Source organism: Ambystoma mexicanum, chromosome 10, assembly GCF_040938575.1.
Source record: "Ambystoma mexicanum isolate Mex_15411 chromosome 10, UKY_AmexF1_1, whole genome shotgun sequence".
NCBI lineage: Eukaryota > Metazoa > Chordata > Amphibia > Caudata > Ambystomatidae > Ambystoma > Ambystoma mexicanum.
Window position 1 is genome coordinate 960,589,156 of NC_090932.1, and position 15,697 is coordinate 960,604,852.

Consider the following 15,697-nt stretch of genomic DNA (forward strand, 5'->3'; position numbering starts at 1 on the left):
CCATATGATCGAACAGAAAACAATTTTTCTCTTCTTCTGGGACTAGGCCAAACTTTGCACACGCCTTACCCATCATGGCATGGAAAGCACCCACGTCATCAGGTGGTGATGGCTGCGCCGGACTCTTTGGAGTTTTCATCTCCGCTTCAGAGTCCCCTGTAGGGTCCGTTGAGGGGGGTAACGAGATGTCTGAACCCGACCCTTCACGTTCCGACTGACAGTTCTTCTTCCTGTGGACGAGGACGATCTTCCTCAACCGGGTAAGCGGTAGGAATTCTGGATGGAGGGCGAGGAGCCGGGCCCGGCTCGTCGACGACTGGCGAAGCCTGTAACACTGCCGAGACAAGCTGAGGTAACAGAGTATCCAACCTCTCCAACAGCTTCTGTACTGTGTTCAAAACTTCCAGGGACAGAACAGCCTGGGGACTCAGTAAGGAAGAGGTAACTGGAATGGCAATTCCACTCAAGAGCGACCCCGAACCAGTTGGTTGTAATCCCAGATCGGTTGGATGTGCGACCGGATCACGATCATCCTCCGCTGACGAGATGGAGAAAGCCGCTTCTAGCAGCAAGGCCTCAGGTGGGATCAGGTCAAAAACCTTCGGTTGCCATCCCACCGACGGGGCCCCCGTCGACGATGACATCTTTTGCACAGGCGCTGTTTGACCTAACGAAATAGCTGTAGGAAGAGCCGTCGCCGAAGACAAAGCAGGCGTCGACGACCGGATCGTCGTTGATGAAGTCTGTGGCGCAGTGCCTGGAGGCGTTTCTGGCCTTTTTGACCTCGACTTGTGGGACGAGGACTCGAGGTAGACTTATGACAGTCTCCTGTGAAGGATTGCGATGAGTCTTTTCTCTCCTTTTTAGATGAGGAGGAAGAAGACTGAGCCTTATGCGAAGAGGAGGACCTCGCAGGATGTTTCTCTGAGGGGCATTTTTCAGATGAGCACGATTTCTTCGCCGGAGGCTCCGCCGACACTGAGTGACGAGGGGGGGACAGGAGACTTAGATCTCGAGGCTGTAGAGCCTACCTCCGATGCCGGGTACGCACCCGCTCCGTCATTGAGCCAAGTAACTAGGCGTCTGTTGCGGTCTTTTAGGGTCTTTTGTGAGAAGCCCTGACAGATCTCACACGTGTCCGCCGTATAATGAGGGTGAAGACAGTAGATACAGTCCATATGCCCGTCTCCTCATACACCTTAAGACCGGGTGTAGCACACGGACGAAGTAACGCCTTTCCAGACATTCTTTGAAAAGAAAGTCGAAGAAGCAGAAGAACGCACAACCTAATAAAAAAGTAGATACTCAAGGTAATCCCACTACTTTGGAAGACAGTTGAAATCTGAGGGAGCCGCGGGGGCGGGGCTATTTATACCTCTACGTCCTAGTGGCGTTGCCGTACGCAGCCCAAAACGACGTAGATAGGACACAAAAGTGTCGGAAGTTTTCCTATGGAAAAGGTCTATATAACTTACCGAGGATTGCCATCCTGACAACGGGGAATATTCTAAGCATGTGAATCCATGAAAGATCCAATGCTGGAGAAATACGGTACCTCTTGTCTGTATCACTGTTGTGGAGGAGTGACACCAGAATAGAGTAAGGGGGCAGACATTCTATATATGTAGAAAGGTGATTGTATAATCGTCACTTTGAGGCGCTCTTGGGTAGTTAAAGCACAGTGAAGCGTGCCGTTTAGAATGCTCGCTGCGCCAAGCTAAGAATCAGGCCCTTACTCAAGTTACCCATGCCAAGGTGTTCTCCAAACATCACTTCCAGAGAAGAGGCATCTATTTTTGACATCCAGTTGCGACACCAGACGTACACAGGAAACCGATGAGCCAGACAACCGTGTTCACCCCCATCAGCAAAGGCAATGAAGACCCCAGTCACAAAGGAAAGGGCAACCTCATCAAGGGATTTTCTATAATCAGAACTGTTAGGGAGAATTTTCATTCATGTGTCAATTCCCTTTAACCTTGGAGACCCCCCAGCTCTTTTGCAGGACTGAGGTATTTTTAAATGTTTACTCCTGAGTGAATGGGACCTTTCTCACTCATGTGTTTTCCTGACTACGATTTTCTGGATCTTACTGTTTTATGGAGTCTGGTAAACTCCATAAGCATCTGCTTTTGCCTTGTGACACAGACACAGCACCTTCTGTGCAGTGCCACTTGGACTTCTCTTAATGTTTAACTACATTTTCTTGGGTGAACTACTGTTCGCAAGAATAGTAAGACGACCCCTGTCTTACTTACCTTTACTTTATGGGTCCAGCACACACCACCCTGTGTGGAGTGCTGGGGGTTACATAGTAACTCCTTTAGCCCATTCCTCATGTAACATTTTGTTACACTAACTCACTTGAATGGCTGGTGGCGGTGGTTTCTTTACTACCTAGTGACATGCATCTGCAGGCCGATACCTCAGCTGTAATGCTGCACGCAAGGGTGACTATTTTCTCAAAATGGCCACAGTCTTCTTTTTCTGCCATTTCTTGTAAGTTTCTTCTGGGCCTTTACTCTGTTTGCAACAGGTTTGAGTCGTTTGTATGTTTTGCCTTTGGGAGACTTCAGCCCTGAAGCCCGCCCAGGCTCCAGTGCGTCTAGAAACGCAGGAAGTGAGGGGGGGGGGTCTCAAAACTTCCCTGTCCTTTGTCTCTAGGTGTGCCCGAGTGAAACCAGTTCCAATTGGCCAGCAGGCTGACCTGAAGGACAGCCACCCTGCTGTGTGATTGACAGCCTAGGGCTGTGAATTAATGGGAACTTCCATAAAACAGAAGGTTTTTGGGAGCGAAAGGAGAGTCAACCACTGGACAACAACATCCAAAGCAGAAAACGAGAAAAGATGCCAGCCGCATCCTCACAGCCTGGTGAAGCCTTGCAGCTGTGCTGACCAAGTTTTCAAATTGACAGGGAAGACCCGTAAAGTACTTCCTCCCCTAGACTGGTGGGACCAACTAATATCAAGACACACTATTTTGGCACAACCCCCTACTTGCTGCGACTTTCCAAGAAGCAGAATATCAATACCTGGGGTACCTAGACCACCTGTGAGTGCATTGTCTTCCGAAGTGCAAACCCGGCCAAATCTTCAGGCATCCAGATGACCCGACAGAAGCAGGATATCCATGTCTAGAGTCCCCCCCACCAGAGTCCTTGACCAAGGAACATTTAACCGGGGCGGTTAGTTCTACTTTGGCGCTGAGAAAAAGGCGCCAAAACCACAAAGCCGCTGAATCCACAGAAATCCATGGCTGCCGAGTCCCTCTCAAGTGCTGCCGCAGGAGCCCGCCAGACCACCTCCCTTTTGTCACCACGACCAAGGACCAGGAACAAGGGTCTGCTACATTGCAATCCAAAAGACATCCAGCTGGAACAACTTCATTTCAAAAGTTACTGTGGGGCTTGAGGTAGATTATCCTTTTGCCATTTGGGGTGCTTCCTACCTTTGGGAGTGCTGATGACCTCAATTCAATTAGACTGGCCTTTCAGTTTCTGCTTCTTGAAAGTCACTACTCTTGAGTTGCTGCGATTTCTTTAACACCGATTTAAGAAATGTTTTCTAAGAGCATCAGAACTTTGACTTTGCCCATTGACTTTGGCTGTCCTGGCTCCCTAAAGGCCTCCTTCTGAACCTATTGGCTTTGGCAGGGCTTGTTCCCTTACAGGTTTTAAATGTTGAACACTAATGCTGGGATAAAAGATTGCCTGGATCCCTTTGGGAGAATCCGTTTTTATAGATCAGTCTGTTCTAACCCTTACCTTTTGAGCTCAACTGACGTCACCTCTGGGTGCTGCAACATGTGGAACATATGAATTACTCACCTGCTTCATTGTTCAATTTGTGAACTGAATACTAATTTGGGAGTATTACATCTTATTACTACTTTAAAGAATGCTTTAAATATCGGTGTATAAATAAATCGATGATACAACTTTAAGTGAGTGTTTACTTGGATAACCATTTACTGATTTCGTTGTACAGCACTACAGCTCACATTACCCCTCGTATAAGCTTGGCTGCTCATTCACACTAACGTGTGTAGTACAAGCCCATGTTAAAAGGTGGGTTACCTAATACCAAGAGATAAGTCTTGTGTAATCCCACACCAGTTGGACTTCACTAATTCTTACCCAACAAGAACATGCATGTCAAACCAAAGCAACTCGACTGCCAGAGAGGTTTGGGGTATGGTATTGCTCGTAGCATACTCTGGGAAGTCCAGCTCCAAAGCCACATGCTCAGTGTCCAAGGGTTGCATGCTCTAGTACAAGTTCCAAAATGCCAAAGGCTTCACGGTCAGAAAACATGGTAGAGCTCCTCGTTTGGATCCCACCAAACGAGGCGCAATATTTATGTACAAACACCACACAGGAAAGTTTGATTTGAAAATTAACTCCTGCGTTGCTCTGTCAGTTTCTTCAAAAACAACAAAAAAAAATTATATATATATATATATATATAGAAAAATGAAAAACAAGTTATCCATACCTTGCGCGATTGCCATTTCTTCCATGCTACATTTCTCCTCATCTGAAAATCCAAGAAAACTTAATACACAGTCCTGGAATGGGGGAACTTTGAACTCATTCTTGAAGTCTTCATTAGCTGCACGAAATTCCCTGCAAATGTACAGAAAGAAATTATGAAAATCGGAGCCAACTGAAATCTTTCAAAAATGTCATTTTTGTGTTTGTTAAACATTTAAAGGTTACTCACAGTAGACACTACTGTTTGAGATGAATTCCCCTTTTCCACATACAATTTAATTATCAGCCAGCGTGCAGTTCGCCAAGCATCATTAAACAAAAGGGATAAAAAAATGCATAAAAACAGTCGCAAGTGTTGCACCTAACCACCTTCCATTAGCACGGGGTTAATTAACCTAATCGATCTAACCAGAAGGCATCAATGGACTATTCCAGTGGATAAGTCGGAGTTCTTTGGAATTAGGTGTAGGGCGAGAAGGAAAAAAAATATATATATCAAAACTAATAGAAAAAAATACTAGTCGCTATGGTGATTAATGTTTTCTTTTCCCCTTCAATCCAGCCCCCTCCCCCACCCGGGTGTTTTAGCCATTATGTCGTAAACATGTGGTAGGCGGCCTTGGTAACCAAAAATATTTTGGAATATGGATTACAAGCCACTCAATCCCATTTTCCCCTTATTAAATTGGCATGGAGGACCTAGAACATAAGAGCAGCGCACGGATTTCTGCTGTTAGAATGTGAGCCGCCACATCGGTCAGGTGACGACTCATGTGTGTGGGAGGTGTGTCTAATAATAAACGGAGGCCATGCCTGGGTGACGGCAGGAATTCCTACAACCTAACGACTGTGGTCAGTATCGTTATTTAGCGCGGTGGAGCATCATAACTGCCAAAGGGGAGGTGGTCCCGTGTTGTCTGCGCGTGCGGTGTGATTTGCAGACAGGACGTCAGCGCTCATCATGGAGACTTGCGTTGTGTGGCTGGGGGCCCGCAGGCCGTTCTGGGATGGGCCGGCTCCTCCCTGGTGACTTGCAGAGGGTGGCTTGCGGCTCGTAGTGGGTGCTCGTGCGGTCACCTTTGCTGCTTGTGCGGCTACTGGTGTCACGGTGGGTGCAAAGCGGGCCCGGCTGGGAGGAGTGCTGGCGAAGATCCATGATGGCAGATGAAAGGAAGGATGAAGTGGCTGGAGCTAGTCCAGTGGGAGGAGTGAGCCGGGATGTGGCAAGGAGTTTGGGAAGAGTAAAAACATGTGTAAATTCATCTGAAACTTTTCGCCGTGATACCCCCGGGTCTGGGCGAGTAATAAATGTAATAAATAAAATAAGGGTTGCTCAACGCAGGCCTCCAGAAAGATTTTGGGACTATGATCTTGAATGACCAATGAATGATATGACTAATGTTGTATTGTGCAGGGTAATAGTTCTTGTTGTTTGTGTTTTGTTTAAAAGGGAGATCTGATGGGATGTTATAACGTGAGCCTTCACGTCCGTCAGCTGTGTGCGGGAGGGGTGTCCAAAAAAAATGGAGGCCACGCCTGGGTGACGGCAGGGATCAACCCAACGACTGTGGTCCGTGTCGGTATTTAGCATGGTGGAGCATCATAACTGACCTTGTATCATTCACGAACCCAATAAAACAGTCATGTAGCTGTAGATGTAGAAGCCTGCATTCCCAGGTTGAAACAGCCATAAGTAATGGAAAGAGACTTGCTAAATAATTTTTCCGTTTAAATGATAATCTGCATGTACCATTGCTTCAGGTTGTCGGATTAAATGGTGGTTTCTGGAAATAAGGTTGGAAGACTGATTTCCTGAAGAATGTTAAAAAAAAATCCCGAAAGTCCCACCCCCAGTAATTAATATTTTCCATAACACCAGAATTCAATTCATAACTTTCCCCCCTCCCTCGCCCCTCCCTCTCCCTTCCCTCTCCCTTCCCCTTTGGTGGCTGTGGGGATACAGGCGTTTATACAGTCATGATAATAGGGATTCAGAGAATGTTCAAGATTCGGATCTCATGCGGACACCATTGAAGCATGTAGTCACTTTGAAGATATTGCAGTATATCCCCCCCCCCCAGATCGCCTGAAAGTCATGTCAGGAGCCCTGGATCTTACATGTCATCCATTCTAGTGCAATAAAGTTTCATACCTTCTGGAGCCATTGAAACTGGGTAGGGGGATCCCTCTTTTTCCAGAATTGTGCTATTATTAGCCATGCAGCAATGATGAGGGCCATTATCCCCTTCTGTTGACGCCTGCTATGAAACAAGTTACTTACCTGTAACTGTTCTCCAGCATGGGTCTGGCATGGATTCACATGCTCATGAATATTCCCAGTCGTCAGGCCAGGAATCCTCGGTAAAGAAAAAAAAATCAGTATCAGTTCCGTTTCTGATCCGTCTTTCTTAGTAGTAACCAATCACTGTTCTATGGGTCATACTGCCCCCAGCCAATGACTGCCCAGTACCTAAGCCCCTCCCCTGGCAGCCAACCTCAGATTTGGTAGCACGTAAAGTGGCAGTATGACCAAGTGAAGAGCCGCTGAGGGGAAGGAGGGAGGGTTCGCCTATGAATCCATGCCAGACCCATGCTGGAGAACAACAGTTACAGCTAAGTAACTTGTTCCTTCTCCAGCATGGGGTCTGGCATGGATTCACATGCTCATGAATATAAGAATACATAGCAGTATACACATGCACAACCACAGAAGGTAGCAACAGGCTCAACATTAAGCAATACAACAACTCAACATTAAGCATCTCTTACCTCCTCACCAGGCTCACCTTAAGCAAACAGGTTGCGCAGCACTGCTTGGCCGACCCTGGACTCCTCCCTGGAGTCCCGATCGACGCAGTAGAATCTTGTGAAAGTGTGCGTCGACCTCCACGTAGCAGGCCTGCAGATGTCCAGCAGGGGAACACCAGACAGGAACGCCATGGTAGCAGCGATTGCTCTGGTCGAATGGGCTCTCGGATGGCCGGGCAGCGGTCAGTTTGCCAACCGGTGACAGTGCATGATGCAGACGGAGAGCCATCTGGAAATGGAAGCCTTTGAGAGAGCCTTCCCTTAATTCACAGGTCCAAAGTTCACAAACAGCTGTGATGTTTTCCAAAACCTTTGTGCGGTCCACGTAGAACTTCAGCGCTCTAGCCACATCCAGCGAGTGCAAAGTCCTCTCGGCGGGAGACGAAGGCGACGGGAAGGAAACAGGTAACACCAAGGGCTCATTGAGGTGGAAGTCCGACAGCACCTTGGGCATAAAGGAGGAGTATGTCCTCAGCACCACCCTCGTGTCGTGAAAAGTCTGTATGGAGGCATGCAAGATAGGGCCTGGATCTCTCCCACTCATCGTGCGGAGGTGATGGCCACAATAAATGCTGTCTTCCACGACAGGAACTTCAACGGCGCCGAATGCATAGGCTCGAATGGGCACCCCCATGAGCCTGGTCAGCACCACGTTGAGCTCCCACGCCAGGGCATGGGCCTTCACCAGCGGGAACAATCGGAATAGTCCCTTCATAAGTTCCTTCACCAGGCGATGAGACCACAAGGACGCCCGTCCTGTAGTTCTGGTGTATCGGCAAATGGCCGCCAGATGTATCTTGGAGGCGTGAGCCAGTCCAGCTTTGGCCAGCGACAGTAGGTACGGCAATACTTGAGGGGCCGTAATCCGCAGAGGGTTAATCTTCTGTGCCCGGCACCAGACAGAGAACCTCTTCCACTCATGTCCATAGCATTGGAGAGTTGAGGACGCCCTGGCTTTTGCAAAAACCTCTCTGCAGTCAGCTGGGATATCGTATCCTCCAAACTCTAGTGCTGCAGGAGCCAAGCCTGCAAGTTCAGCGACTCCGGGTCGTGATGGAGAAGGGCGCCTCCTTCACTGGAGAGAAAATCCGCGTCCGTCACCAGCTTGATAGGTGGGGATGCTGACAAGTCCAGAAGGTCCGGGAACCAGATCTGTCTCGGCCACGCCGGTGCGAGGATCATCCTGCACCTGGACCTCTTGAGCTGGTTGATGAGACCGAGCAGCAACGGCAACGGAGGGAACGCGTACAGGAACAGGCCGTCCCAAGGGAACGAGAAAGCATCGCCCATGCTCCTCGGTTGTGCGAACCTCTGGCACTTGGAGTTCGTCGCCATCGCGAACAGGTCGATCTGGGGTTTGCCCCACCGTTTAAAGCCGATCCACCTGGTCCTGGCGTAGTTCCCACTCGTGGCACGAGCGCAGCTCCCTGCTGAGTGAGTCAGCGATGGTGTTTTTTATTCCTGCCAGGTGGAAGGGAACCAGAAACATCCCCTGGGCGACGGCCCAGTGCCACAGATTCTGGGCCTCCTTGGGTAGGGCTGGGGATCTGGTGCCTCCCTGCTTCCGGATGTAGAACATCGTGGTGGTGTTGTCGGTGAAGATCCTCAACACTTTGTCCTTGAGGGACGGAAGGAACAATTTGAGCGCCCAGAACACGGCTTGTAGCTCCAGGATGTTGATGTGAAGAGACCTCTCCTCCGGGAGCCAGAGGCCTCTTGCGTGGAGATCTCCGGTGTGGGCCCCCCCCCCATTCCTCCAGGGAGGCGTCCGTCGGTACCGTCTCCTGATACGCCGGGGCCTGAAAGTCCATGCCTGCCGAGAGGTGCGCATGGGCACCCCACCAATGAATCGCCCGACGGAACTCCTCGTCGAGCGGGATCCTGTCTTCGAAGCTGCCCACCGCTTGAATCCAGCGGCCGAAGAACTCTTCTAGCGGACGCATCCGAAGTCTGCAAAGGGGCACAAGGTAGATGCATGAGGACATCAACCCGAGGAGGGACTTGATGGACCTCACTCTGGCTACATCCGTGGCTAACAGGCGCTGCACCTTGCCCAAAATGGCCTTCGTCCTTTCTTCCGACGGAGATGGCAGTCGCTTCACTGTATCGAGCTTCGCTCCCAGAAACAGTGCCACCTGCGACGGGACCAGATGGGATTTGGGGTAGTTGATGGTGAATCCCAGCTCCATGAGCAGGCGGACAGTCCTCGCTGTGTGTTCGACGGCGAGTTCTCTTGACCTTGCACGGATTAGCCAGTCGTCCAGGTAGGGGTAGACGTGGATCCCTTGCAGGCGCAGCCGCGCCGCCACAGGTGCGAGGCACTTGGTGAACACCCTGGGTGCCGACTTTAATCCGAACGGCAGGGCTCTGAATTGGTAGCGACGCCCCTGGACTACGAATCTGAGGAACTTTGTGTCCTTTTAGAATGGGGATGTGGAAGTAAGCATCCTCCAGGTCCAGTGACGATAGGAAGTCGCCCTCCTCCAACTGTCCCAGCACGTGCTGGAGGGTGACCATCCTGAATTTGTGCCTTGATGTACTTGTTCAACCGACGCAGATCCAGGATGGGGCACCAACCGCCTGTCTTCTTTCTGACGAGGAAGTATCTTGAGTATACTCCGGAGCCCCGGAGCCTCTTGGGGACGAGCTCGATGGCACCCTTCTTGAGCATCGCCCTTACCTCCAACAGCAGTTGAGGGACGTGATTCTACTTCCTGGCCACGGGAGGAATGCGAGGACCCTTCCTTTGAAATTCCAGCAAGTGTCCGCAGGCCAGGGTGTCCAGCACCCAACGGTCGGTGGAGATGGACTCCCACACGCTGACGAACTTCGTCAGCCGGCCTCCCACCGGGGTGCTCCGGTGGGGGCCCGACGCTACGGCCGGTTCATTTCTGCTTGGAAGAGGCCTTGCCGCCTTGGCCTCCTTGCCGACGGCGGCGAGACCCTCCTTGCTTGCCGCGGCCTCTGTAGGCCTCCTGGGACAAGGAGCAGGCCGCCTGGAGGTAAGTAGAGGAGCCGCCGCTGGATCCCTTGGAGGCTTCCTGTCTGCCTCCAGAGCTCCGAAAGGGGCACTGTTGCTGAATGACTCCTAGGGCTCGGGCTGTTTCCGTCTAGATGGCCTGGGGGGACTCATCCACCGTCTTTCCAAACAGGTTGTTGCCGTCGAACGGCATGTCCAACACTCTGGTCTGGACGTCCTGGCGAAAGTCCGTCGCCTTGAGCCATCCTCGCCGTCTGAGGCAAACCCTGTTGCCCAGTTGGTGAAATCCGGTATTGGCAATGTCCATTGCCACCGTTATGGCGTGATCCGACGCCACCTCTCCTTCCTGCAGAATCTGTAGGGCCTCCGCCCTCCGGTAGGAAGTCTAGCAGAGGAGCCATCTTGAACCAAAGCTCCCTGTCGTAACGGGCCACAATCGCTAAGGCATTGCCCGCCTTAATCGTCGTCCCCGCCGAGATGACTCGTCCCATGGAGTCCAACTTCTTGCCCTCACTCTCTGGCGGGGAAGTGGAAGTGGAAGTTGAAGCCGCCGCACCCGCTGCCTTCTTCTTGGCCGCTGCTGAGATGACAGAGTCCGGTGCTTCGCGTACCTGTCCCTCTTGGCGGGTGTCGTGGAAGGGTTCTTGAGGATAGCGAGCCCCTCGTCCAAGAGGTCATCGAGCAACGGCACCGCGAGGACCCTCTTTCTCTTGGCCTCTCGTCATCGGTAAAGAAAACCTTCATTTTTCTGTTCTTCAGGGCAGAGCTGGAAGAGCCCGGATGCCCTGGCTATCATGTGAAAAAAGCCAATTTCGTCGGGCGGAGAGGCCTGAGGCGGTGGGGGTGAACTGGGTGATGACGGGATGTCCGTTGGGTCATCGCCGCCGTAGTCGACCGTCCCCGTCGTATCCGTCGCCGTACCCTCCCGAGGGTTCGGCGAGTGGGATGAGGGGTCCACAGGCCTCGCGGGCACGAAGGGCGGAGCGGGGTGGACTCTCCTCCGCTTGTTCGGAGGGCTTCCCGACGGGCCTGGTTCTGGATCCTCCGTCGGGGTCCGTGATAACCTCGTCCTTCTCAGTACATAAGGATTGGATCGCCAACAAAATGGCCGCCAAACTATTCGGGGGCTCCGGTAATGGCTGCGACGGATGGGATGGCTACTCCACTGGGCCCTCGTCGCCATCGTCGCTATCTTCGATCACATCAGCGGGAACCTTCCCATGGGATCGAACCTTCTCGAACCTCTCGTTGAGGCCTATGAACCTCTCGTTGAGGCCTTTCACGGTTTCCACCGGATCCTCCTCGGAGGCCGAATCAGAGTCCGTAATGGCCACCGGCACCCACCCACCCCCTTCTTTTTCCGCCAGGGTCTTCACGGGGGTCTTAACGATGGTCTGGAAAGAGGATTCCCTCCGCGGCGGCAGGGAAACTCTGGGCCCAGAGGCCACCTCCACTGGCGTAGCCTCTGCCGGCTTCGCCAGGGCCGCTGCGACAACCTCGATAGAGGCCTTTGCCGGGTGGATCAAGGCCCTCACCACCTTAGGTGCGTCCTGGGCCTTTGCTTTGGGGGGAGGGTCATTGCCTCGCTCCCCCTCTGCTCCCTTCGAGATCGACCGGGGCCTCTCCAGAAGCTTACCCGGGTTCTCGGACTTCCTTTCCCCCGAACCAGAGCGCTGGCTCGTGGTTGATCGTGCCAGGGAAGTCACGCCCTGACTGGCAGCCGAGGAGCCCGACCTGTCGGCGCTCCTGGTGCCCGCAGACTTGCAGTGCTTGGCCTTCCGTTGGGCCCCTTTTGCCGGGGCGCCCTCACTTTTTCTTCGCCTTCTCACCTGCTGTGCCCTTCTCCAGCCAGGCGGCGAGGCGAGAACGACGATCTTGCTTGGTCCGTTCCGACAGGTTCTTGCAGAAAGCACAGTCCTTCTCCACGTGCGTCTTGTCCTCATGAAGGCAGTAGAGACATCTCGAATGCTCGTCCTCCTTGAAAACATCCTGGGCAGCTCCTGAACAGCTTGGATCCAGGCGTCGAGCTTCCCTTGTCCTGGGCCATGTCCGTTGAGGTAGGCCACAGATCTTCTGGAATCCTCCAAGAAGCTTAACTCGACGGAAACTTCACCCTTGAGGGGCGTAGAAGAATTCCGAAACGGGTCCCAGTTATCGGAAGTATAAACGGTGGAGCTTGAGGCTCGATTAACCGGAAAAATTAGAAAAATCTCCTGAAAAAGCGCGAAAACTCAGTAAATGATCGAGAGCTAAAACACGAGGACTCCCAACACTTGGACGTGCGGTAAAAATCTGAGGATGGCTGCCAGGGGAGGGGCTTAAGTAGAGGGCAGTCATTGGCTGGGGGCAGTATGACCCAGAGATCAGTGATTGGTTACTACTAAGACAGACAGATCAGAAACGGAACTGATACTGATTTTTTCTTTACCGAGGATTCCCGGCCTGACGACGGGGAATATTCATGAGCATGTGAATCCATGACAGACCCCATGCTGGAGAAGCGCTTGCCGCTCCTGATCCCAAATGCCCGCCAACCACACGCTTTCCTCTAATTCTTCTGCCCCTTGGACCATTATCCCCGTTTGTGTTTTGATGTCCTTGCAAAAGGCTGTGAGTGCCGGACACTCCCACCAGACATGCTTCCAATCTACCCGTTGTCGACAGCCTCGCCAGCATTTCCCATCGGTGTTCGGGTAGATTGTCTGCATTTTCGCTGGTGTTAGATGCCATTGCAGGGCGACTTTTTGGCACATTTCCCGCAGCTGGTTAGACAGTGAGTTTCGGCATCTCTCGCCATACTTCCTGCCACTGGGATCTTGGTACTGTTCTCCCTAGTGTTTGCTCGCAGCTCTTCATATAAACCCAACAGACGCCCTTGCCTTGTTAATTCGGGAGGGTATATAAATTTGAAATCAATTTGTTGTATCCTGAATCGGTTGTCAGGAACGTCTCGAATTTTGTCAGTGGCCTTGTCCCCCGCTTCCTTACATGGGGTAGTCGACAACCGGTGCGCTAGTTGCACATGTTGAAATTTCTCCTTAGAACAGTCCTCGAATGACCGAATGGCTTGGCCTTCAAACATGTCCTTAACCTTGAAAAAGCCTACCTGCCTCCAGGCAGAGTATACATTGGGATTCAGTCCTGGGAGAAAGTCTGGGTTCCCAAACAGCGGGGTGAATGATGATGGGATTGTGGTTATGTTTCCTCTCCTGACAGCCGAGTCCCAGGCATCCAGGGTTGCCCCGATTTTAGTGTTTGGGTGCCTGAGACCCTTTTTGTTCCATAGGAGGTTGGAGAGCAGGGCACCCGCCACGGCGACATCTTGCCTGGTCCATATTTGTTGAGGGGAGTTAGCCACCCATTCCTCCAGTAGCCTCAATTGTGATGCTTCGTGGTATCTCCGGAAGTGCAGCAGTGCCATCCCTCCCTCCCGTGTATGGGCCGTCATCGTTGTCATGGCCACTCTCGGTTTCTTAAGTCACCAGACAATGTGGTTATTTTATTCAAGGCTCTGAAAAAGGAGGTTGGCTGTGTCAATGGGACTGCTTGAAAGTAGTAAAGGACTTTTGGTAGTATGGTCATCCTGACTGCGGATATCCTCCCCCACCACAACGTGTTGAGTGGGTTCCATTTTCCTAAGAGATGTTGCAGATGGGTGAGCAGGGCTGGAAAGTTAGCTGCATAGAGTCTGGTTACAGACGGGGTCAATTTGATGCCCAGGTAGGGAATGCACTCTTGAGCTATCTTCATCCCGAACATCCCGGATAGAGTGGAGATTAACCCTGGGTCAGCATTTGGGTTTAGAATTTCTGACTTGTTGTGGTTTATTATGAGGCCCGAGACATTCCCAAACTCTTGGAGTTCCTGAACTAACCAGGCAGGGATTGTTCTAGATTAGTGAGGGCTATCAGCATGTCATCTTCGAAGGCCATTGCTTTATGCGCTTTGTCCCCCATTGGGATCCCTTTGATGAGTCTGTGCAACCTTATTTTTGCTAAGAAAGTTTCCAGGAAGAGGGGCGACAGGAGGGCAGCCCCGTTTTGTGCCTCTAGATGGAGCCCTTACATCTACAGTGACACTGTTTAATGAGATTCTTATCCTGGGGCTCCTATAGTTTGCTGCAACCATTTGCAGAAACTTCTTCCCGAACCCCATGCGTTCCATGGTAAGAAAGAGCTGCGACCACTCGACCTGGTCGAACGCTTTCTCTGCGTCCAAAGCGACGAGTGCTGCTTGTATTTTTTGAGTGTTCGGCCTTCTCGATCAGGTGGCACACCCACCTTGTATTATCTGCTGTCTGCCGTGTAGGGGTGAAGCCGGCTTGATCTGCATCTACCAGAGCTTTGAGCTGTTTGGAGAGCCTGGTTGCCAATATCTTAGTGTATAGTTTAGCATCCAGATTGATCAGGGCAATCGGGCAGTAGGAACCTGGCTGAGATGGGTCTTTATCCAGCTTGGGAAAAAGCATTAATTTTGCTTCGTTCATGGATGGTGTTATGTTGACCTTGAATCCTGAATGTGATGAACAAAGCAGTGAGTCTGGGATTAGGGATGTTCTGAATTTCTTCTAGAATGCTTCCGTGTAGCCATCCGGTCCTGGGGCTTTATTTTTGGGGAGTTTAATGGCCTCCCCAACTTCTTGCGATTCCATTTCCCTATCTAGCAAGGTTCTGGTCTCCTCCGACATTTGGGGTAGGGCACTCTGATCCAGATAAGCCATCTGCTCCTCCCCGATTGGGTTCGCTGTGCTATAAAGAGCCTGATAAAAGTCCTTCATTACCTCCCCCATTTCTTCATTTGAGGTTACCATGTCTCTGTGTGCGTTTTTTAATGCTAAAATTGTTCCTTTGCGAGTTTTTTCACGAGTTGCTGTGCCAGGAGTTTGTCGGCTTTGTTGGCATAAATGTAATCCTTTTGTTTCGTTCGGAGCAGGGCCGTCTCGGCCTTTCTCGTTTGCAATAGGTTTAGTTGACCCTGTAAATGTTTAATCGCTCTTTTCGATCTGCTTGGGTTATTCACCACCTCATTCCTTGCTTCTTCTAATTTCTGCTCCAGGTCCTCTTCCCATTGTGTAAGTTGTTTATCTCGCCTTGTTTTGAGCGCTATCAGCTCCCCCTTTAAGACTGCCTTGAAAACGTCCCATATAACTCCCTGCAACATCCCCTCCAGCACGATTTCATCCCGGAGGAGATCTTCGGGGAACCTCCAGGCGCATAGCCACGACTCGCGGGTCCCCAGAGCTATTGTCGCCATCAGCGGGGCATGATCCGAAAAAGAAATCTGGCCGTGGAGTATCTGTTTTCCCTACCAACCCAGTTGAAGTCCAAATATAATCTATTCTAGATTGTGTGTTGTGGACATGAGAGAAATGTGTATCCCCATTTGTTTCCTTTTTTGTCTCGCCAGAGGTCATGTA

The 15,697-nt window shown here is 51.3% G+C and overlaps 1 protein-coding gene across 6 annotated transcripts in view; it reads right to left on the reverse strand.

Moving 5' to 3' along the window:
* Nucleotides 1-15,697, reverse strand: part of ECT2 (epithelial cell transforming 2) — a 1,267,500-nt gene that overhangs the window by 948,090 nt on the left and 303,713 nt on the right. For all 6 annotated transcript variants that reach the window (XM_069618731.1, XM_069618732.1, XM_069618729.1 and 3 more), the window contains one exon: nt 4,495-4,625. In XM_069618731.1, the coding sequence (XP_069474832.1) occupies nt 4,495-4,625 (131 nt within the window). The remainder of the gene's footprint in view (nt 1-4,494; nt 4,626-15,697) is intronic.